Source organism: Ictidomys tridecemlineatus, chromosome 12, assembly GCF_052094955.1.
Source record: "Ictidomys tridecemlineatus isolate mIctTri1 chromosome 12, mIctTri1.hap1, whole genome shotgun sequence".
NCBI classification, from domain to species: Eukaryota; Metazoa; Chordata; class Mammalia; order Rodentia; family Sciuridae; genus Ictidomys; species Ictidomys tridecemlineatus.
Window position 1 is genome coordinate 119,422,259 of NC_135488.1, and position 24,007 is coordinate 119,446,265.

General features: G+C 56.3%; 1 protein-coding gene across 21 annotated transcripts in view; it reads left to right on the forward strand.

Annotated features, from left to right (window-relative positions):
- Myt1l (myelin transcription factor 1 like) overlaps nucleotides 1–24,007 on the forward strand; it is a 338,827-nt gene that overhangs the window by 189,912 nt on the left and 124,908 nt on the right. For 19 of the 21 annotated variants that reach the window (XR_013429313.1, XR_013429314.1, XM_078029761.1 and 16 more), the window contains 4 exons: nucleotides 12,189–12,344; nucleotides 22,237–22,291; nucleotides 22,429–22,462; nucleotides 22,687–22,749. The exons of 1 other annotated variant lie outside the window; for it this stretch is intronic. Coding sequence is in view for 18 of the 20 variants with exons in the window: in XM_078029761.1 (XP_077885887.1) it covers nucleotides 22,237–22,291; nucleotides 22,429–22,462; nucleotides 22,687–22,749 (152 nt within the window). In the remaining 2 variants the exon portion in view is untranslated. The remainder of the gene's footprint in view (nucleotides 1–12,188; nucleotides 12,345–22,236; nucleotides 22,292–22,428; nucleotides 22,463–22,686; nucleotides 22,750–24,007) is intronic. One more of the 21 variants, XM_078029753.1, reaches the window with a different exon arrangement.

A 24,007-nucleotide genomic window follows, 5' to 3' on the forward strand; every position in this document is an offset into this window, starting at 1 on the left:
CCTGGTGCAGGGCACTGGTGAGGACTGAGGAATGGTCCCTCTGCAGGCTAAGTGTTCCTGGTGCGGGGCACTGGTGAGGACTGAGGAGTGGTCCCTCTGCAGGCTGAGTGTTCCTGGTGCAGGGCACTGGTGAGGACTGAGGAATGGTCCCTCTGCAGGCTGAGTGTTCCTGGTGCAGGGCACTGGTGAGGACTGAGGAATGGTCTCTGCAGGCTGAGTGTTCCTGGTGCAGGGCACTGGTGAGGACTGAGGAATGGTCCCTCTGCAGGCTGAGTGTTCATGGTGCAGGGCACTGGTGAGGACTGAGGAATGGTCCCTCTGCAGGCTGAGTGTTCCTGGTGCAGGGCACTGGTGAGGACTGAGGAATGGTCCCTCTGCAGGCTGAGTGTTCCTGGTACAGGGCACTGGTGAGGACTGAGGAATGGTCCCTCTGCAGGCTGAGTGTTCCTGGTGCAGGGCACTGGTGAGGACTGAGGAATGGTCTCTCTGCAGGCTGAGTGTTCCTGGTGCAGGGCACTGGTGAGGACTGAGGAATGGTCCCTCTGCAGGCTGAGTGTTCATGGTACAGGGCACTGGTGAGGACTGAGGAATGGTCCCTCTGCAGGCTGAGTGTTCATGGTGCAGGGCACTGGTGAGCCCTGAGGAATGTTCTTACCAAGGCATGGAGATTGCAGTGGTCAGAGAGGAAATGGCCAGCCCATGGGTATCGCTGCTGGGTTGAGATACTGCTTCCTGTCTATGGGACAGCTGGGCTCTCCCCATCTGGCCAAGCCATGGGAAGCCTGCATAGGTCACTGCCCTCCCCTGCCCTCCTGCCCCTGCCTGTTCGTGGCCAGGGTTCTTGATACCACTGTCCTCATATCTCTAGTGCAGGCAGAATCAGGGCCTGGGCACACAGACCCCCTAAAGCTCTCTCACATGCCTCTCATCCACCTGGTCAGCTTGGAGAAGACCAGGGGACATGTGCTCTGGAGTCCCACCAACAGGACCCATGTTTGCAATGTCTCAACCATGGGACAGCAATGTCCATGCCATGTCTGCTTACAAAATGACAGTGACTTTATGAAACCACAGCCTTGAGGCCTGACCGGGAGCACAGCCCCCAGGCACACTCAGTAGTGCCCTGAGCAGCCCCAGTTGCTGGGGACGGGCTCCTGCTGACCCTGCTGTTGACGCGGGGCTGATGCTCTGGCTTTCGCTGTCTGGTCTCCTCCTTGCAGAAGCTCTGCCTGTCTTCATCCTAATCAGGCAGGTAATCGATTGGTTTAGATTTTTGTTTTGATTTATGTGTGTTCTAAACTTTGAGTTTGAATATAATTGCAGTAGGTCATACTACCTTTTTAGAAAATTTACCCAACACGCAGGTTTGGGAGTTGACCGAGATGTTTGTTATATGTAAATTTATGCAAATGTGCATGCTAATGTCCCACAGCATGGCGATGCACTACTGTGAGCATGTAGGTTGTCACCTGGTCACAGGTCAGTCACCAGGGAACCAACACAGTGCTGCTGCTGTGCTCAGGGCAACTGAGGCACGTTCACCTCACCACTGACCACTCTTCCCAAAGGATCTCAGAGCTCCCCTCGCCATTCCCACCAGAGGAATCACACTGTGTCTTCCAATGTGTGTTTTCCATGTGGAAGTCCGTTGACGGGTTCTTCGTGCATGCTGACTGGAAGTTAATTTCCACTGAGCACACATCCTTGGGACCGTGTACCTGGGAAGCCCGAGGGCCACCGTGCAGGTGCAGCCTCTCGCAGCACAAGAGTCAGGAGGGCCGTGGGCTAAGGGAGACCGAGCCAGGATCGGGCAGACGCAGATGGAGCAGGGTTTGGGCTCTGTTTCAGAACCGCTCCACTAAGCCCAGTGTTGAGGAAGTGGCACGGTCAGCTTAGGGAGGAAGCAAAGTCCACGCTGATGGGACCTGCTTTTGGGTTTCCGTATGATATGTGAAAACTAAAAATGTGGTGTGCAATGAATGCCTGTGCTCGGGGACTCCGAGGACAGCGGAGGCGGCAGAAGCTGCTGGGAGCCCATGAACTCCAGCAGGGGCGAGATGCTGAGGCCCAGTGGCTGAGGTGGACTAGGTGGCACCCACGGGAGAGTTGACAGGGTCCTCTGTGCCTGAAGACGGAAAACAAGGTGTATCTTTTCAGAAGAGCATCAAAGCTTTTCTCAGATAAAGAAAACAGGAAAGGAACTGACAAAATAATTCTGCCCTGAAGTCTTGTTTTAACTGAGGGAACTCTAAAGTCAGTTCACTGAGTGAGCTACAGTGCTCGGGACAGTGTGCAGGCCGATCACTGCTCAGGGCTTCTCAGAGGATGGCCACCTCAGGAAGCTCTTCTTCATTAATTCTAGAACGGGAGAGCAGCATACAGGTGGCACCAAGGAGAGGCCTCTGCTAGTCTTGCAAACATCAGGCTCATTTTGGTGAGCTGCTGTGAAATCCTCCTGTCCCAGCCCTGTGGGACAATGATCAGTGACTGACTCAGGTCCCTTCATTCTCCATCCTTTTGTCCCTTCCCCTCTGCCACAGTGACAGCTAGCAGGGCAGTGAGACAGCACCAGCCTGCACCAGCCTCTGGTCAGGAAGTGGCCAACTACATTTTCTGCCATGAATTTAATTGGTATCTGAAAGAGAAGAAAAGAAAAAGAAAGATTTTTTTGTTTTTCCATGGCCCAAAATATTTGTGACAAAAGTCAAAGTTGCTCACTGTCACACAGGGGCGATATGTTTGGAGCTGGACTTGTCTACAGTGCTACCCTTCGAATTCTGCACAGAGAATACATGGGGTGCCTGTGCCATCTTTATGTGCACGGTGAAGACATGAACTAGGAGCAGCGAACCCGGGCTAAAGAATGGGAGCTCACAAACAAACACAAGTAACCCACAGCTGCCTCTGGGAGGTTAACACGCTCCACACCATCAGAAAAATAGGCACTTACAGAAAGTAGCACCCTGCATCCCCAGCTGTACAGGAAGTAGACCTGCAGGCTCCTCCAGGAACAGTCCTCCCACAGCAGGGGACAGGAAGCGCAGCTCTCCCATGGTGATCTGGACCAGCTTCACTTACACCAGGGCATGCAGCAGGCAGGCTCTGTTCCTCATAGAGAAAACCCCTCCATAAATCCCCCGATCACCCCAGAGCAGGAGTGTGCCATCAGCGCTTAGAGTACCTGCCGTCCACCCTCACTGCCTGTGCCCAAGAAGCGCCAGGTCTGCAGCAGGTGCCAAGATCTAGGAGCTCCTCTGGGGTGTTGAGAGGCGCATCTGACACACGTCATGGTCATGGTGACAGCCCCAGCTGTGCAGTGGTCGGCCAGCCTGACCCAGTGCTCAGCCACTCACTAACCACAAGCCAGCTGGGGACAGACCCCGAGCTAAGGACTCCGGTCTCAGCAGCTCCCTCAGCACTTTTGAATGATGCATATTCTCAAACCAGCCAGCTGGGCCCCAGGGCTCCAGTGCCAGCAAAGAGAATCTGGGCAGCATTTATTTCATAAGACCCACGTTCCCACAAACACCCTCCCCAGAACCCTCATCCCAAGGGAGGTTATGTGAGCGGGAAACGCAGTCTCTGTTATGCTCAGAAGGCTGCTGGCCGCGTTCACCACTTCCCTTGTTTCCAGCAGTGACTGTCCAGAGCTGTGAAGGCTCAGCCCATGTTGTGAATTCTAAAGAGTAAGTGTGTGGTCACGTGTGCTACACACAGAACCTGCTCTCCTGGGATTGTGCTGTGCACCAGCATTCCGTGGCATGGTTTTGTAAAGTGCACACCCTGCATCCCCAGATGGGATTTGGGATTTCTGACCTATCCAGCAACTTACCCAGAACACAGGCTGGCTGCTGTGAAGCTGGGTTGGAGTCCTGGGATCCTACGTTCTCCTGGCATCCTGAACCACCAGAGCACTGGACATGTGCAGAGATGGATTTAGCCAAACCTTATAATAGCACAGGAGGAAAACATGGCCGAATCAAAGAGGAATGATGGCATTAGCACAAAACCAGTGATAACAAAAGCACATGGTAATTATGGAAATGAGAGATGGCAGGAGATGGGGGAGGCGGGCAAAGGGGCCAGCCACATTCACAAAGAGGCTGCACTGTTCCTTTAGTGAGCACAGCATGAAAAGGGACAGGACATACGAGGCTGCACCTTGATTTATGTCTCCTGCCACAACTGAGTCCTTACTGAATAGACAGAGTTGAGTAGGACAACTCAGAAATCCCTGATGCCATTAAATCAGCATTGTTAGACAGGGAACATAGTTAGTAAGTCTCCTTTTATATGTAATGTTTGTGGTCACCTCAAAAATAGCAGCATTGTCAGCATGGCTGCTGGGTTTGGAGAAAGTCTGGAAGCCCGCATCACGGGTGTTACCTACTTGCACGTTTGTTTCCCGTCAGTATCTGTTCCTGTCCCTCGAGGCACTGGTCACAATCACAGTGAGTATGGCTGCGCAGGCCGACGTTACCTTCAAGCTCTAGTCGTAAGATTCTTGGTTGTTGCCGACTCTTCACAAGCACCTGTTCTTCCTGAGGAGACACTCGCACTTAAGCGGCCCCACTGTGTGCTGGGTGTTTTGTGTGTCATCTCATTTAGCACACCTGACAGGGGAGTCATCACCCCCACAGCATGAATGGAACCCAGAGCAGTCACGGTATGGTCTGGGTGTCCTGCCAATCCCGAGCAGCACCATCCTCCTCCAGCCTGGGCCATGGAATTGCCACATGACAGCCAGCCCCACATCTGGCTGGTCCATTCTCTGTTCCCCTGAGCAACACACCTCGCTGATGGCCACTGCTGGGCCTCCACTCTGCAAGGCCAGGGGTGGGTAGAGTGCTGTGGGAGAAGGAGCTTGGTCCATGTTGGGTGGGGCGGGGACCAGGAGCTGCTGGTACCATGCTGGTATCCGTGGGGTCTCTCTGGGGACTCAGTGCCAGGTCCTAGGAGCCCATGAATAAAATGATAACCAGCCTCTCTCGGTGGGGCACTAGCTGCTGCAAAGCCGGTGGCTGCCGCTTCTTAGCAAGCCTTCGTTCGCCCTCAGTGCATTTAAATCATAACTTACACAGGAAGATGCTTTAGTTGCCATCTGCAAGGTGAAATCCACCCAAGACCGTTAGATCTGCTTGAACGGGGGTTGGGGGGGTGCCCTGGCTGTCAGTGTCAGACGCTGTGGCTGAGGTCACAGGGAGCTCCGATGTCTCCGAGGCCTTTGATGGCTGGTCTCGCCTGGCACCTGTTCTCGCCTGGCTCCTGTTCTCCTGTGATCTGAATGCAGATGAATGTGTGTGCATGTGTATGCGTGCGTGCTGGGTGCACACGTTCCTGCGCCTTTCTGCTGCTCTTCCAGCAAACCAGTTTCTCCCTGACACTCGGTTTAAACATCACTTGTGTCTTTCGTTATCTATTAAATTCTGCTCTCCCCAATTCCTATGAAAGCTGCTTCCCAGGTCACAGCCACAGTGAGAGGGGAAACATCATCACTACGGAGTCCTGATCTCCATGGGGGTGTGGGGGTTGGCACATTTTGGGCCACTGCCCTTCTCGCCCCAGAGCCAGGTGCCGGATGCTGCCCAGCTTCGTTCTGAGGTCCCAGAGTCGGGAGGGGGGATGTCAGCTCAGGCGCCCCAGGTCCCAAGCTTCGGTTCCTGGGACTCCCGGTGTCTCCTCACTCACCTTCTGCTCCCCTGCCCTTCTCCCGCCATGTGTCTGGGGCCTGTCTGTCTTCCCTGCCTGGTCTGCACTCCCAGCAGGTGAGGACTCGCTCAGCTTCATCACAACTGTGTCCCCAAAACCCGAACAGCACCCAGCAAAGAGCAAGTTCACAACACCCAACTGCCAGGTGAGCTAGGTGCTTTCTTCTTACTGGGTTTCAGCTGAACCAAAAATCAAGGCAAATTCCCTCTCATCAGAAAAGGGCTGCAGGTGGGATCCTGCTCTGCTGCCAGCCTAGTGTTAAGTGACGCCTTCCGACCTCAGTGAGCCCAGCCTCCAGCCACACCGGGCTGTGGAGACCCACCTGCAGGTCAGGCAGGCTCTGGCCAGCCTGGATCCTGCACATCTCCAAAGCAGGCACAGGAGTGGCTTCACAGGACCTCTGGGGCAGTGAACAAGGTGACCTGCAAAGCTAGGCTGACCTAGACAGGGCCATGTGGACACCAGCAGGAGGGTCACTGGCCCTGCCCTGCGTCGCCACCCCACTGGCTCCGCTTACATCCTTGGTTTTCCTGGGTGCCTTCCTCCCTCTAGAAATACTAAAGCCATGCAGCTCTTACTCCAGAGCTTACAGGGAACTGTGAGTGACAGGTACTGGACTCCCTGCTCCACCAGGGCTCAGCTGTGTCTTTCTACCGTGGCAGCAGGGGTCCACCCCTGTGCATTGAGAAAGATGCTGTCCCAGGGAGGAAATAGTCCACTACACTGCCCTGTCCATTGGTTACTGCTCAGCAGGACCTCCCTCCTGCCCTGTCCCCAGGTCACTGCTCAGCAGGACCTCCCTCCCTCCTGCCCTGTCTCGAAGTCACTGCTCAGCAGGAGTTCCCTCTGCCCTGTCCCCAGGTCACTGCTCAGCAGGACCTCCCTCCCTCCTGCCCTGTCTCGAAGTCACTGCTCAGCAGGAGTTCCCTCTGCCCTGTCCCCAGGTCACTGCTCAGCAGGACCTCCCTCCCTCCTGCCCTGTCCCCAGGTCACTGCTCAGCAGGACCTCCCTCCCTCCTGCCCTGTCCCCAGGTCACTGCTCAGCAAGAGCTCCCTCCCTCCTGCCCTGTCCCCAGGTCACTGCTCAGCAGGACCTCCCTCCCTCCTGCCCTGTCCCCAGGTCAGTGCTCAGCAGGACCTCACTCCTGCCCTGTCCCCAGGTCACTGCACAGCAGGACCTCCCTCCCTCCTGCCCTGTCCCCAGGTCACTGCTCAGCAGGACCTCCCTCCCTCCTGCCCTGTCCCCAGGTCACTGCTCAGCAGGAGCTCCCTCTGCCCTGTCCCCAGGTCACTGCTCAGCAGGACCTCCCTCCCTCCTTCCTGTCCCCAGGTCAGTGCTCAGCAGGACCTCGCTCCCTCCTTCCTGTCCCCAGGTCACTGCTCAGCAGGACCTCCCTCCCTCCTGCCCTGTCCCCAGGTCACTGCTCAGCAGGACCTCCCTCCCTCCTTCCTGTCTCAAGGTCACTGCTCAGCAGGACCTCCCTCCCTCCTGCCCTGTCCCCAGGTCAGTGCTCAGTAGGACCTCCCTCCCTCCTGCCCTGTCCCCAGGTCAGTGCTCAGCAGAACCTCGCTCCCTCCTTCCTGTCCCCAGGTCACTGCTCAGCAGGACCTCCCTCCTGCCCTGTCCCCAGGTCAGTGCTCAGCAGGACCTCGCTCCCTCCTTCCTGTCCCCAGGTCACTGCTCAGCAGGACCTCCCTCCCTCCTTCCTGTCTCAAGGTCACTGCTCAGCAGGACCTCCCTCCCTCCTGCCCTGTCCCCAGGTCACTGATCATCAGGACTTCCCTCCCTCCTGCCCTGTCCCCAGGTCACTGCTCAGCAGGACCTCCCTCCCTCCTGCCTTGTCCCCAGGTCACTGCTCAGCAAGAGCTCCCTCCCTCCTTCCTGTCCCCAGGTCACTGCTCAGCAGGACCTCCCTCCCTCCTTCCTGTCCCCAGGTCAGTGCTCAGCAGGACCTCGCTCCCTCCTTCCTGTCCCCAGGTCACTGCTCAGCAGGACCTCCCTCCCTCCTGCCCTGTCCCCAGGTCACTGCTCAGCAGGACCTCCCTCCCTCCTGCCCTGTCCCCAGGTCACTGCACAGCAGGACCTCCCTCCCTCCTTCCTGTCCCCAGGTCACTGCTCAGCAGGACCTCCCTCCCTCCTTCCTGTCCCCAGGTCAGTGCTCAGCAGGACCTCGCTCCCTCCTTCCTGTCCCCAGGTCACTGCTCAGCAGGACCTCCCTCCCTCCTGCCCTGTCCCCAGGTCACTGCTCAGCAGGACCTCCCTCCCTCCTTCCTGTCTCAAGGTCACTGCTCAGCAGGACCTCCCTCCCTCCTGCCCTGTCCCCAGGTCAGTGCTCAGCAGGACCTCCCTCCCTCCTGCCCTGTCCCCAGGTCAGTGCTCAGCAGAACCTCGCTCCCTCCTTCCTGTCCCCAGGTCACTGCTCAGCAGGACCTCCCTCCTGCCCTGTCCCCAGGTCAGTGCTCAGCAGGACCTCGCTCCCTCCTTCCTGTCCCCAGGTCACTGCTCAGCAGGACCTCCCTCCCTCCTGCCCTGTCCCCAGGTCACTGATCATCAGGACTTCCCTCCCTCCTGCCCTGTCCCCAGGTCACTGCTCAGCAGGACCTCCCTCCCTCCTGCCCTGTCCCCAGGTCACTGATCATCAGGACTTCCCTCCCTCCTGCCCTGTCCCCAGGTCACTGCTCAGCAGGACCTCCCTCCCTCCTGCCTTGTCCCCAGGTCAGTGCTCAGCAGGACCTCCCTCCCTCCTTCCTGTCCCCAGGTCACTGCTCAGCAGGACCTCCCTCCCTCCTGCCCTGTCCCCAGGTCACTGCTCAGCAGGACTTCCCTCCCTCCTGCCCTGTCCCCAGGTCACTGTTCAATAGGACCTCCCTCCCCCTGTCCCCAGGTCACTGCTCAGCAGGACCTCCCTCCCTCCTGCCCTGTCCCTTGGTCACTGCTCAGCAGGATCTCCCTTCCCCTGCCCTGTCCCCAGGTCACTGATCATCAGGACCTATCCTGCTTTGGCCTGTCCCCAGGTCACTGATCATCAGGCCCTATCCTGCTCTGGCCTGTCCCCAGGTCACTGCTGAGCAACCCCTCCCTGTTTAGTGAGAACTCCTGGGGAATCTCTCTCATCTCTGTGGCTCTCCATCCCTCAGCATCCGGGTCCTTGTCTCTGCTCATTTAGCATTACTCTCACTGCCCATTCTCAGGGTCATTCTTTGACCTAAATGCATGTCATCTTCTCTCCTTTCTTGGCTGTGCAGGCCTGAGCCAAGGCCTTGGGTTATAATAGCGCTACGGAGGGGCTTATCTCTGGAGACACATCTGCTGGTGCTTCTTCCTGAGACAGGGGTGGGCTGGCATGGAGGGTGAAGGCCCCCTGGCACCCAGAGCCCAGCATCCCACCTTCTGTGGGGTCCTTCTGGCAGCCCTGCCTGTTTGCTTCCTCCTGAGATGACAGCTTTCCTGGAGCCAGGGGCAGGGGAGGTGGATTATCATGTTTGCGCAGAGCTCTGGGCTGCTGTGAGCATTAATTAAACTGCTGTTTGGAAGGGACGTGTGGCGTGCCCCTGAAAGGTGGCCCAGAAGCACAGGGCTGATTATTAAAGTATTAAATCCCCAGTCTGCCTCTAGATAGGGGCAGCTTGACTCCACCCTCCCAAACGGCTCAGAGATTAACAGGATTCCTGCACATCCCACCCCTGGGTGAAATGGAGAGGCTAACAGGGAACTCTCCACTTAGAAGGTGCAATGAGGCTGTGCCCGGCCTCCCTAGCACATAGTCACTACTTCCAGGTAATCTGGAGCAGGGAAAAGAGGCACAGGAGCCTAGAGTTCTGGTGAAGGACAGAGTTCCAGCACAATCCGATGCCCCTGGGCATTTAACAGATACTTCTTGCCAAACCTGAGTCCTAAACAGTTCGTGGGTGAATGATGCCACCACCACCTGCCACAGAACCTGGGGCACAGGTCTGTGTGCAGAAGCAGGTGGCCGTCTGCAGAAGCCGCAGGCGCCCACGCCCAGGTCCAACCCCCCTCCTGGGAGCCTCTGCAGGCAGACTCCCCTTCCCTCTGAGAATTGGCCTCATTTTTGAGCACTTCTGTCAATCTAACAGGAGTTGGTGGCAGGGGGCCAGTTTCCTCCAGCGTCTCACCAGCCATGTAGGACACGCACACCAGCTGAACCTGGACTTCTCTGGAGAGACAGGATTGACAGCTGAGGTTACACGGACCCGACCGAGTTCTGGTGGAGGCAGCTTTTAAGTATCAGTGCCCCACCCCATGAAGGCCAGAGGCTCCGTTCCAGGCTGGCTCTGCCACCAAAGCTGTGGCCTGCGCATAGCGAGTCACTCCTCTGGGCTTTGACAGGCTGGCTTGTCCACCCCAGCAAGGCCGGGCAGGTCAAAACACCATTGGTGTGTTGGTCAGCAATCAGATGCCATTACTGATAAGCAGGGGCTTCAGCTGTGAGCAGAGCACGGTGAGCCGGCTCCCAAGAATCATTCCAGGGAGCTGAACATGAATAGGGGGGAGATGAAGCCTGGATGCCCGTGCTACTTCACACGGAAGACTGAAGTCCGCAGAGTGCCTGGAGCAGAGGGCATGGCCAGAGAGCTCAGCTGAGGCATCAACAGCGCCCCCTGCTGAGCAGAATTCTGCGTTAGCTTTCGCCACTTGTTACATCATCACATTTATAACAGAGGCTGAAATCAGAGATAAGAGCATATCAACAAATTAGTACACGGTGACAGTAATGTCACTACTGACTGCCACTTAGTGAGCACTTACAATGAGTTAGGCCATTAGTGTGTTGTCTATTCAGAAATTGAAAACTGCAGGAAAGTGGTGCTCCCGCCAGCAGGTACCACGTGGTAGGGCTGCAGTGACCCAACTCTGTCTCTAAGTCACTTGACCACTGTGCAGTTTCACTGGTTGGTTGAGTCACTTAAAGCATTAGCCCATCAATGACATTAGAATCCCCTTCACAGCTCAGCGGGAAGGATCTCTTTCTTGTTTTGTTTTGTTCTCCTTCCTTCCTTCCTTCCTTCTCCCTCCCTCCCTCCCTGATGCCCTGCCCCTTCTTTTCCTCCTTCCTTCTCCTGCCTCTCTTCCTTCCCTGTGTCCACAGCCCACATCAGCCAACAGTCAGGCCTGGACACAGGAAACACAAAGACTGGGGACTGTCCCTGCTCTGTGGCCATGCATGGTCCTTGAACTGAGGGGGCTGCAAGGGAGCTCGGGCGTCAATCCAGGCAAAGGAGGGAGCAGAGAGACGTTCTTTGGTCAAAGAGAAAAGGCCACCGTTTCCCTGCCAGAATAGGCCCAGCTTCAGATCTTCTGCGGTCCGGGGGGGCCGAGTCCTTGGAGGACAAGGACACGCCTGCCTCACTCACGGTCTGTGTGGTGGACCATCTTCTGAGGAACACTGAGTTCCCAAGGGAGGGGTTTGGGGTTCAGTCCCCAGTGGTCAGCAGCACTTGGTGGGACTGCTGGCTTGTGGGCAGCAGGTTGCTGAGCCAGGATGTGGAGGGAGACCACCAGGAAGTGGTGATCCCTGTGGCTCTATCTGAGGAGCTCTAGAGCCCACAGCTCAGCTGAGGCCTCCCGCGGCTGCCGGCATCACCGGCTGCTGTGATGAGCAGTGCAGCGGGAGTGAGATCCGGGTCCCAGGGGGTCAGTGTCCGGCACCTGCAGGCTCTTCTTCCCCTGATCTGTTGAGGTTTAAAACAACCCAGAGGTTTTCAGCCCCCACAGACCACAAGAGCCAGAGATGCTGAGTTGTTCAAAAGGGGTGAAACAGTGAACATGCTGGGAGTTGTTGGGGCCAGCCACCCTACCACTGCCCAGGGCTCCTCCAGGACTGAGAGGAGCTCTGTCCCTGCTCCACATCTCAGCCCTCTTGGCTCCACGGGGGTGGAGGGAGCAGGCTTGTCACTTGAGCAGCGTGGGTTTGCAGAGAGGAGACATTGGTTCAGTCAGGGTTTGCCCTCCGAGTATCGGGGACCTTGGAGCAAATACTGCACCCTGAGTATCAGATTTCTCATCCATAAAATCAGCATGACGTTTAATGGATGGCTAATGCAGAGTGGATGAGAGAAAGCCGTTTAGACTCTTCTAGCCCCACGGTCGTGGAGGAGAGCAGCCCAGCTCTGCAGCCCCTGAGGAACCAGGGCTAAATGAGGAATTGCCCCCAGCCCGCTGCATGAACCACTCCTGCCTCGGACCTGGGAGGGGACGTGCAGCACGTGGAGGCTGCTGCTCCCCGACCGCCTTCTCAAAGCCCACAGGTTGCTACTGGGGCAGGGCTGACCCTGGGGCTCCTCACACTGCTGGGAGGGCAGGCCTCGGGCAGGAGATAACTTGCCATCCAGGGTGAGGCTAGGAGAGGTCTGGCTCCTGGGGGAGCCCCGGGCATGGCCCAGGTGCCCGCACCGGCGGCTGCCCTGTGTGCTCCTGGAATCCTTAGGTGGTGTGCGTTGTTCTTCCTGTGTTGCAGATGGAGAAGTCGGGGCACAGAGACATTAAGTGACTTTGCCACTGTCCCAGGCTGGGGAGGACCAGGAGCAGCACCTAGAGAGAGCCTGGCCCTGGGCCGCGTCCTGCCCAAGGGGCCACGCTGCCTCCGTCCTCAGAGGACACCGCGTCCTGCAAGGTAGGGCTGCTCCTCAGGAGCTCAGCACCTTGGTGGGGTCTGCTCCAGGCTGCTTCTGAGGGGAGCACTTCCTGGGGCCTTCAGAGCAGCTGCTGGGCACCCCCACTCTTCCCAAGCCCTCTCAAGGGCAGCTGCACTCTGCCCAGCCAGGCCTTCATTCAGCCATGGCCGTCTCCGTGTTCTGCCCAGTGCCTCTTCCCCAGTCTACAGGAAGGAAGAGGAGCCTGCCTGCCCTCCCAGCTGGCCCCTCCTCGTCCCCTCAGGGCCATCCTGCCCCCTGGCTTGCTGGTACATTCTGGGACCCCTGCCTTTCCTGGTGCTACCCTGGAACCCCTTTGTCCATGTCGGGACTCTGCCCTCCTTCCCAGCAGGATGTTCCCCTGGCCTCACTCCCTGATGGCCAGAGAGACTCACCTCCGCCGCCCAGTGCCCCACACTGACCACAGCCCAGGCCTGCCCTTGCCCTGCACCCTGCAGAACTCTCTGGCTCTGGCCCTGGGCTGCTGGCCGTTTCTTCAGGTGTCTTTCTGTGGGTTGGGGAATGCTCTTGCCGGGCGTGTCCATCACCTGCCCTGGGAGGCCCTGCAGTGAGCTGAGTCCTCCGTGAGTGCTGTGAGCTCGGGCAGGGCAGCTGTGCAGGAGAGCGACCCTGAGGGACACCTTGGCCATGACCCAGGACAGATGCGACCACCGGGTGCACACGTGCTCTCTGTGCCAGGTGGGCACAGTGCTGCTGGCTGCACGCGACTGGCCCTCCACAGCTAGCGGGTTCTTGTGCAGGCACCTGAGGGCCCACAGCTGTCTGGTACTCATATCGCGTGAGGGAAGCGTGATTCTCATTCTCTAGCTGTGTGCAGCCACCACAGGACCCAGAGGCACAGGGACTAAGAGCCAGGCAGAGGCAAAGGGACTAAGCGCCCTGCCTTTGTTGAAGTCCCAGCTCACCCCTCCCCCAGACTCATCTCTGTGCCCCTGGACTGTCCCATCTCCTTCTTTCCTATGGGCCTGCTGTGGAACTGTGCGCCTCCTCTCCCGAGCACCACCTGTGCCACAGACCACGTGACCTACCAGGCAGGCTCAAGCCTCTCTAACTCTTCTGCTCTTTGTGCTCTCAGCATTTTTCTCCCTAAAAATTAATCAAATCAATTCTGGGGGAAAAATCTATTTAGGGAAACAATAGCCAGGTACAAGCACACACCTGTACTCCCAGCTACTCAAGAGCTGAGGCAGGAGGATCCCAAGTTTGAGGCCAACCTGGGCAACTTAGTGAGATTCTGTCCCAAGATGAAATATCAAGGGCTGGCTGCAGCTCCGTGGTGGGGCACTGGCCTTCCATTCATGAGGACCTGGGTTCCATCTCCAATGCCACAAAATTGGAAGGAAGGGAGGGAGGGAGGGAGGTAAGTTGAAGTTCCCATACAAATGGACAGTTTTTGCAGTATTTTTCTGTGTCAAAACGTGAGAAAATGCTTGACCTCATTGTTAGGGAAAGACAAATGAGAAAATTGTTTTACTCAGACAAAGGGAAAACTTAAAGCTATTCATTGAGATGGGCCAGGGACAGAAAGACGGACGGCACGACTTTAAAATCAGACACAACCAGTATCACTAAAAAGCACCTGGAGTTTACACCTACCTTCAGGACAAACTGACAGTGTGCTTCAGAAACTTGTGAAGACATGTTAAACTGCATGTGGTATTTGTTGGAATGCACTTTGGGGGTGGAATAAAGCAAACAGATGAAATGAATCATCCAAAGGGTCCCTTGGGAGAGGACTCAGAGGAGGGCTGGCATGTCACAGCCTGTGCCCTGGGGGTAGGGGGTGAGAGTGGCAGCTTCAGCCACTGCAAGCGCACATTCAGACCTCGGGCACTGACTGCAGGGAGAGGGGTTTGGAAGGGAGAAGCAGCCAGTGACGACAGAAGCCCGTGTGCAATGGAGCCTGCTGAACAAGGCCGCGCCCAGGGGACGCTGCTCTGTGTCTTTGTGGTGCGTGGGCTGCTCCTGGTGGGTGAGGCAGGGCTGTGCTGAGCAGGGGCTCCCTGCGCCCTCCGCCTTCTCTGGCCCTGACGCTGCAGCAAGACTGGAAGCTGGGACCAGAGGTGCTCAGCAGAGGGGCCCCCGGAGCCTTCAGCCTGACACTGGGACGGGGCAGACTGCAGGTACCACAGCAGACAGAGTGACAGGGAGCCACAGAGGAGTGGGTCCTGAGGACCCCACTGTGTCCAGGCTTACAGGGAAGGCTTGAGTGAGGGCCACATCCAGGGAGGTGGGCGAGAGCGAAGCCAGAATCTGCTAAGTGACTTAATAGGGAAATAAGACCAAAGTGATCTCAAGATTCCAGAAGAAAGGACAGAGCACATCAAATTAAGTAGCAACTGAGAAATAAGAGTCACCAGGGTCCACGTATGGATAGAACCTGGGCCTGGCAGGAAGCAGGAGGCAGGCCAGGGAACGGGGCAGTGGGGACGTTCGAGAAGGGTGGGGATAGTGAATCCTGAGACTGCACCATGCAGGGTGGTGGGTCTGCTCAAATCCTGGCCAGCGTCACAGGCTCACTCCTCGCTCACCTGGAAAAGCTGCCCACCCCACACCCTCAAAGCCTCGTCCTCCTGTTTTTCCCAACATCCCTGGACACACATGGGTACCATTACACATGTAGGACTGAGAGGACAGAGGTTCACGGAACTCAGGAAACTGTCTCGATGGTGCAGATAAGGATAGAGGAAGACTGTGGCCCTGGGGGCCTGGCAGCTGGGCACATGGACAAGGCCCCTGCCCAGTCCTGCCGCAGGCGCAGTGGAGCAGCTACGGCCCCTGGGCTTGGTCCCTGGGTCTTCTGTCACAGCTGGTGGCCAGGAGTCTTCTTCCCCAGCTACTCACCACCAGTCTCAGGGTCTCTCCTTCATGCCTAAGAAACCGAGCATCACAGAGAGGAGCCGGTGGTCAGAAAGGTGCCCGCCTGCAAAGAAACCATGTTCCTGTTTAGTTCACCTCAGCAAACACCCACCAGCCAAGCCACGGCCTGCCACGGGCCTGTGGGGGCCGAGGGAGCAGTGCCCGGGCTGCGTCTGGACCACGGGCATTGTTCCCAATGCAGAGGTCCCAGAGTGACCCTCCCAGGGCCTGATCCCCTTCCTGGCAACCAGCTGCCACTTCGGGGAAGACAAAATCAGCCGCTCTCTCACCTGGTCAAGGGAACGTAGGCATCTAACACCTGGCGAAACCAGTTGGGTGGATTAGGAGGGTTTGTCTAGGGCGCAGAAGACTCAGCTAGAGGAGGAAGCTGGCTCCCCACACACACTTTTTGGATTCTGTAAATATAACCAAACATAACCAAGTCTCCATTCATGGGGTACTCCCTGCCTGAGTGTAGCCACCATGGGCCAGCTGTCCTCTGAACAAGACTGATGGCACCAGAGTTGGATCCCAGCATCCACGGGGCCAGGAGACAGCCACCCTCGGCGGGCATGGTTTGTGTGGGGTGCGCCATTCCCTGTGGGCTGCCGCCCCTCCGCCGCAGCAACTGTGGGCATGAGGAACGGAGAGCAGCCTCCAGGTCACCATGTTTCCAGCAGAATCAAAATCAGATCTGGATTCGAGCCCCAGAGTTTAGATGCTAGCCCCTGGCTAAGCACTAAGCACCTGCAGGACAGCCCCTTTCTCTCCTGGTCATGAGACTGGCCAGGCTGCTCCCCGCCCTGAAACTGACCCCACTGTTTCTGCCAGAACTTCCTGCTAAGAAAGCAAAGGAAATGTAGTGAGAAACATTCAATTCAGAAAATCACATTTTAAAATGCAAATAGCAGCTTACTTTTTTACGTTTGCACTGGGGCTGAAAAAAAAGAAAAAGAAAAAAAAAGTTTCACCTTGGAGGCACCTGATGTGGTGTCCTCTAAAGTCAAGCAGACGGCACTGCCGGTCTGGACGCTGAGGGCAAACTCGCAGCGACTAAACAGGGTGCCTCCAGAGGGAATGCTTCGGCTTGTGGGCAGTTCCCTGCCAGCGTGGACCCAGGTCCCTAGCCTCCCCTGGCCTCCCCTGGCCTCCCCTGGCCTCCCCTGGCCTCCCCTGGCCTCTGGGAGCGGGGCTGAAGCTCCAGGCCTGAGGATCCACTCCTGGAAAACTGAGGGGCTTTTGTTCTGCTTCTGCCCGAATGTGCCTCAGGGGGGCTTTGGGAACCCCTCTGCCATTGCCCAGAGCACACAGACTGGAAAGCTCACCTCCTGTGGCTACAAGCGCTACTCATCCCTTACTGGAATAGAATCGAGCATCAACTACTTTGTCCTGCACCACTCCTGCTGGGGCCCCCAGCCTCCCTTCAGGCTCAGACTCGGACCTGAGGACCCCTCCCTGCACACAGGATGCCCAGCCTTCCTCAAGTGAATCTGCAGCCGTGAGAGACTCCTCAGCTCTCCTTCCCCTGGAGACCCAAGAGGAGCAATGGCTGCAGCCAGGTCCCAGCCGGATCCCAGCCGGGTCCCAGGACCTCGGTTCCCACCCAGCTGCTGTGCCTGGAGACCTCTGTGTAGCTGTTTACTCACATTATGAAAGATCTTCAAAGGGGTCATAAAATTATCAATAGTACTCCACAGTGTGGCTGACCCAGAGCTGCAGCTCCTTCCACTCCTGTGTCCATTCCCTCGTCTGCTGAAACGCCGACTCCTGCTCTGCCCAGCACCCTCCTGGCACAGTGCCTGCCTGCCTACCAGACACGATCTTGTTTTGTTTTGGCTTCATCTTTTTCCTGAAGTCAAAGGACTAAGGGGGGTGAAGGCAGGATGGTGGTTCTGCATCCAGACCCCACGCGGCCTCTCCACGCAGCACACGTGTGCACACAGATCCTGGAGAGTGGAAGGAGCCCGCCCGGGGCTCACCCCAGAGTGGTGCAGTCTCATTTTCTCTTATTGGCTTCTCACTCTCCAGCTGACCACAGCAAGATGACCAGTCGTGGTTCTGCAGGTCACCTCCTCCATAACATCTTTACTGCACCAAGCCACATGTTGGTTGCCATTTTCTTAGAATTTGTGTTTTTAAAGTCCAAAGCAGGCTGTGGCGGGATCTTTAGGGTTCTAGGATCAGATATATGCTGAGTGCCACTCCCCAGTTCTGCACCTTTAGAGCGAAGTGCCTCCCACCATGGTTCCAGACGGATCAGCCGTCCTACCCAGATGTGTATGCACAGTTCCCTAGTGGTCCAGAAATCTGTCTTTAAAGCGATACCTCGTGGACTTTGCAGTTGTGTGGGTAGGCATGCCCAGGGCTCCACAGGGTGAGGCGGAACTTCCAGGCCATCCTCAGGCCAGAGCAGGCGCACAAGCACATGTAAGTTTTGATCCTAGCTGCACATTTGTCCCACCCAGAGCTGAGCATAGCACCAGCTGTTATCCTTCCAATAGCCTGTCTGGGAGCAGTTAGCAGAGGCAGGTCATTGTGCCTGGAGCCTGGAGGAGGGACTCAGAAAGTCAGCTTCTAGCCTGACCTGTCCACAGACCCTCCTGCTATTCAGCACTGGATGGGTAGGAGCCATGTTGAAAGGGAAGGAGCAGGCTCTATCCCATGGAGGTGACGGTCATGAGAACACCATGAAATGGCCAGCTCCTGGGAGGCCAGGCATGTGGAACAGCTGCTCTGTTCTGTGTCTGCCAGAGAGTGCGGAGGTCCGTCCCTGTGCCTGGCCATTGCTGGCCCCGACCCCCAGATTTGCACACTGGCTGGCCGAAGAGGTCTGAGCCATCCGCCTCACGGCTCCCCTTGAACAGGGACGCGGAGGGAGGCCCGAGGGGCACGACCAGGTGCTTCTGTACTTCATCTGCCTAATTCCCCCACTTCCACCCTAAGCAGTTGGATAAGTGGAATTGAACAATCACAGCTCACAATGCCACAAACTAGAAACCCATTTGTCTCTCCTGACTCCTGCCACCTCTTAATTACCATATTCACCTTTATTTACTGTGAATATTAGCACAGATGCTAAATATCACTGTGCCAGTCCTACACCAAAATCCCTGAAAAACAGAAAATCTTGCCGTATTTTGGAAAATAATTTTAAATAGGTGTAGCACTCTGTCTAAACACTTATCAAAGATGCCTAGATATATATATATATTGGATTCCTGACCTTCACAGATGGATTTTTATTAGTCAAAACTTGCTTGAGCCTGAGTTGAGATGTAGACACACTTTCTCTCTCTTTCCCTCTGAGGAATGCTGGGGATGGAACCCAGGTCTCACACAGGCCAGACAAGCAGCCTGGCCCTGAGGTGCACCTCCGCCCTTAGACAGTCTCTCTAAGCTGCCAGGCTGGCCTTGACCTTGAGCCACGTGCCTTTACCTCCCAGGCAGCTGGGATCATGGTGCTGGAGGACGTGCTTTGAATGGCAGGAAGCTGGGAGGTCAGCGGTCAGGCTACCTGGACAGCAAGCCCAGGAGTGAGTGTTCCCGGGAGCGTCTGTGTGCAGTTTATCAGAGTTGGGTCTCTGTTTCAGTCAGCTTTGGTATCGCCGTGACTGAAAGAACTGATGAGAAGTATTTCAGAGAAGGAAGAGGTATTGGGGCTCACAGTTCCCGAGTCTCAGTCCACAGATGTCCGCCTCCATTGCTCTGGGACTGAAGTGAGGAGGCAGACACCATGGCAGAAGGGTGAGGTGGAGGAAAGCAGCTCAGTCAGGAAGCAGAGAGCTCCCCTCTCGGGGACAGAGTACAAACCCCAAGGACACACCCAGTGGCCCACCCCTCCAGCCACCCGGTACCTGCCTGCGTCACCTCTAGCTGATCCACTCAGGAGGATTTGCACACTGTGAGCGTGGGCCCTCTGTCCAGTCCTTCCACCCGGAGTTCCTGCACGCTTCACTGGAGGTCCGGGGCCACTCCCTCCTAACCCCAGGGGGCTCCTGGCTCCCCTTTCCACTCCTTTCTGTGACTCTTACCCGACACACAACTCAGTGAATTCAACCTTGGCTTCTGCCTGCCTCGAGCTACCCTCTTGACAGCACTAAGCAACCGAGAAACGGACCGTTCTTTCCAGGATAATGGAGGAGCGATGGGGTGGGGTGCTGGAGCTCAGTTCGGGGTCACAGCCTGAGGACATTCAGCTCTGGTCCACAGGCCTCTTGCCCGGTCAGCTGGGAGGAGCCACATGGCAGGGAGAGAGCAGGCCCCAGTGTGCAGGCTCCCGCTGGACCCGTGGCTGTGACGCACACAGGACGGGACCTCAGGACGCAGCCTCAGGAGCGCCAGGGGTCTCACTGGGTCTTTGTCAGCTTTGTGCCCCTGGCAAGAACAGCCGTGGGGAGACAAGGCCATCTGGGCTCCCGGTTTCAGAGTTCCCCTCCCTGGTGGCCTGCGGGCTCCACTGCCCTAGGCCTGAGGTGAGGTGAGTGTCATGGCTGGAGGGCGTGGTGGTCAGCAGCTCAGCTCATGGCGGACAGGAAGCAGGGAGAGAAGAACCAGGGGACAAGATATAAACCCAAAGGCACAGCAACAGTGACCCGCCTCCTCCAGCCTCCCCCACCTCGTGCAGCCCCACCCTGTGACTGCAAACTCACAATCCACAAATAGGCTGGTCCTCAGTACCTCACACTCCCCACCCAGCCACCTCTCCTCCTGTGGACGCTCAGGAGCTTTGGAGGGCCACGTTATAGTCAAACCTAACAGCTGGATTTATGAAATTCAGTGCATTTAAAACATTTTCTCTTCCCTGAGCCTCAACCTGAGGAGATTGTGCGCTGTATTGGGAGAAAGGGGAAGACAAAGATTACAAATTAAACTCTGTTTCCAAAAGCGAAGTCTCACATTATAAAATGGTACCCTTGCTCTCTTCAATGTATCCTTCCTGATGGCTTTTCTTGGCACAAAAAAATAAATTTCTGAAGTTCAGTACAAAACCATATAAAGTTACTTACAGTAGCTATCATCATTTTTAAAGTAAACATGATTAAGCATAAAAGAATAAATGCTAAAGCAGCCCTTTCAGGATGCTGTTTCTAAATGTAAATTACTGGAGAGGCCACCAGAGCTTGTAAGTGGGGTGAGCAGTCTTGGGCCCCATGGACATCTAGCAGGAGTGTCGGAAGTGTCTCGGAGCCAGGCATGGCCCTGCTGATGCAGCTCCTGAGCTCAAGCTTAAAGCTGCACAAGAGTGGACGGCTGGGATCCCTGCGACTCTAAGTGAGGATGCCCCTCCGGTGTTGGCTGGCCTGTGGCTGCTCACATGCAGGTGTGAGCCTAGAAAATGAAAACCCTCCTGGACTAATGGACCAGGAATTCTATGCTTTCTGCTGAATTTCTTTCTGCTTACACTTCTTTAAACATCTATGTAAAAGTAAAACTCCAGACAATTTTGAAACTCTTTACATTTTAGTTTCTGGGGCTGAAAGAGAACAGAAAGGGAACCACAGTTTATTGATTCAGTGTCTACTATACATTGAGCACGATGCTAGACATTTTAGCAGTTATGGAATGCTCCCAGCAACAGAGCCACGTTGGCAGAGTAAAAGACATTCGAGAGCCACTGTAACTGAAGCAGGATTCGCACTGCATAGACTAGCACTGGCGTGGAGGAGAAGAGAGTCCAAAAGCAGACCCAGCAGGAATCCAGCAGGCAGCAGGAGGGCCGGGTGGGGAGTGGGCTGCTTGTTAGTCAGTGGTTAGTGGAAGAACCGTCTTGCAGCTCCAGAAAGAAATAGCATTGCCCTCTGAGTGCAAATAGATGCCTGGAAGAACAGAGAATTAAATGCAGGGAAGAAAACAACGCATGCAAGTCTCACCACAAATGGTGGAAATCCTGGTTTTCACCTTAGTGGGTGAAAACTTAGCTGGGACCTCAGCCGGGTTGAAAGCTGTCTCCTAAACCACTGTCAGTGCCATTAGTGCAGGATTTTGGCCAGAGGTGGACAAGTGGAGCTAGCAAGGAGGCCACTGAGCGGGGAACTACACGTGCCCACTGCAGGAAGTCCCACAAGCCTGGTCACCATCTCCAGGCACAGCTTGGGCTCCCAGGAGCCGGCTGCATGTTTCCAGATTTGGGGGTCTTTCACATCCTGCTCCTCTCCTAGAATCTCTGCCTCCCAACTCCTGTTTTTATCCTGAGCTCCCAATTAACCTGTAAGACTCAGGTTGACGCCATCTCCTCCAGGCTCCCTGCTCCTCACCTGGCTCCATCACGCCAGCCGGAGAGCATGACGCAACTCACTTCCCTCACAAAACATGGAGCTCCTTTCTGAATTCCTTAGGAGAATAGGGTTTCGTCCATACCTCTGTGTCCCCAGGCGTCCTCGGCTTCGGCAGGACATAAAATGGCAAGCTTTCTGCCACTGCAGGTGGCCTGAGACTCTTGTGGCTCTGCCCCCATCACTTTGCCCATGCTGCCCTAATGGACTCCATAGGGTGCGCAGGACGCCCACCTCCGCCCTCAGTGTGTCTGGATTCAGAAGCTCAGTGTCCCAGGCACGTACCTGGCAGTGGAAGCACCCTGCTGAAGCGTCCCCTCTCCTCTTGACCCTCTGTCCTGGCAGACTCCCCTCATAGGGAGAAGGCACATCTTCTTTGGCCTATCTGTCACGTTCTTGGTACAAAGCACACCTCAGAATCACGCAGATGTGTCCAATCAAAGCCCTGAGAAGAGAGTGAATAGTTCGCACTTCAGGGTTGATGGACATATATATACCCTGCTGCAGAGCATGGAGGCCTCCCAGTTAAATGTTCCCACCAGATCAGGGTCAGCTACTATTCCTAAAATGATTTGCATGGACGGCCTGAACCTGGTCTGCCACGGCCCTGTGCAGCCTGGCTCCGTAGAGCCCCGGGGACAGCATGCTGGGTGGGGGCAGCTCCATACCCTCTGGGCTGCACTGCAGGGCCAGGACTCTGATGCTGCTCGTCTGTCCCCAGATGGATGTGGACGCCGAGGAGAAGCGCCATCGCACACGATCCAAAGGGGTTCGAGGTAGGCCCCCTGCATCCACAGTCACTTGTGTCCTCTGGTCACTTTGGTGATCCTGACCCCCAACACCCTCTGGTGATTTCCTGGGGGGGTTGCCCATGATAGATGATACAGCTCTCCTCTTCTCCATCTCTCTGCAGTTCCCGTGGAACCAGCCATTCAGGAGCTGTTCAGGTCAGTGCTCTGTGGGTCAGGCCTGCCCCCACCAGCTCTGCAGACACCCTCACCTGCAGTGGGCACTGCACTCAGCTCCCCGCAGCCTGCCACACCCCGCTGCTCTGGTGACGTTGCCCTGGAGACTGCTAGTGAGCGGCGACCCCTACCTGTGGCTGTCTGGGCGCCTCCTCCTCTGAGCCGTGGCGCGTGGCCGCTGGGTAACCTCTTCTTTCCTGTTGCAGCTGTCCCACTCCTGGCTGTGACGGCAGTGGCCATGTCAGTGGCAAGTACGCCAGACACAGAAGGTAATGCCTGCCTTGCTTGCTGTGCTGTCTGTGGTGCCTGGCTGCCCGCCTGGCGGTGGAGATGCGGGTAGCTCTGGGAGGACTGCATGCCGTGCCCTCTGCTCCTCCCCTCGCCTCGCCAAGCTCTCGTGAGGACAGCCTTCTGCCTCGGAGGAGGTTCTCACCACACAAGCCACCCCAACTTTGGCAGATGATGAGGCCCCAGGGGACCACACACCTCAAGAACATCCACTCAGCATGCAGGCACCAGGGCTGCCCAGGGCTTCCTGGGAGAGCGGGCTCCTCCTTCCCATTTGCTCCTCGCAGTAGCCGCAAGACAGCAAACCTTAGCAGATAAATTGAAGTGGGACCTACTGACCTGGGAAAGGCAGCCTGAATTGGCACCTGGGCAGCTGCCAGGTGAGGGCAGTCTGGGGTGCCAGGTGGGTAGATCACACCAGCCAGATATGGCGGAAAGTGACAGTTACGATGGGTGTGCAGATGGTGAGGTGGCCAATGGCCTAGTGGCTGGACACTCATCCCAGCAGGAGCCACCGCCTTCCCATGGCCTGTGGCTGGACGTGGCTGGCCTTTCATGGAGATCCAGGGTTTCCTGGGGGTGCTTTGCTAACTGTCGGGATTTGGGTGGAGGACTGAGCTCGCTCCATCCTGAAAAGCCCTCTGTGGCCAGGCCCACACCACCCTCCTGCATGGGGCTGCAGTGGCTCTCGGTGACCTCTGCCCCTGCCTGTCCAGTGGAACAGTAAGCGATGGGGGAAATCAAGCAATTATTTTAGCTGTCCATTAGTGAAATTAAAGGAAAAATTACAAACTACTCCCCAAGGCTGTGGTAGCCAAGTGCCACCCCGCTACTTGCCAAAGGGTCACCAGACATTTCCCCCACCAGGAATTTTTTATTTAATTTACTAAATTTGTTTGATTTTGTTATTGTTCTTGTGGTGTGAGATAGTAACTTTGTGGACAGCGTCGCTGACGTAGGCACAGCGTGGTGTGCTGGCCAGGATGTCCACCTGTACGCTCCCAGCCTCCAGGCTCAGGGCTGCTCTGTTTCCAGCAGAAGCAGATCAGCACATTATGAGCCAAACGGCTGCATTCTGCTACAAAAAGAAGTTACTACATTTGGCTACAAAGTTTTAATTGAATATACTCTAGGTGTAATTTTATAGCTACAGTTTTGAAGAAAAAAATAACCTGAAGTTCCCCCAAAATTATTTCAAAAACACATTGGTTTCCATGCCCTGCAGGGGATTGCGGGGCA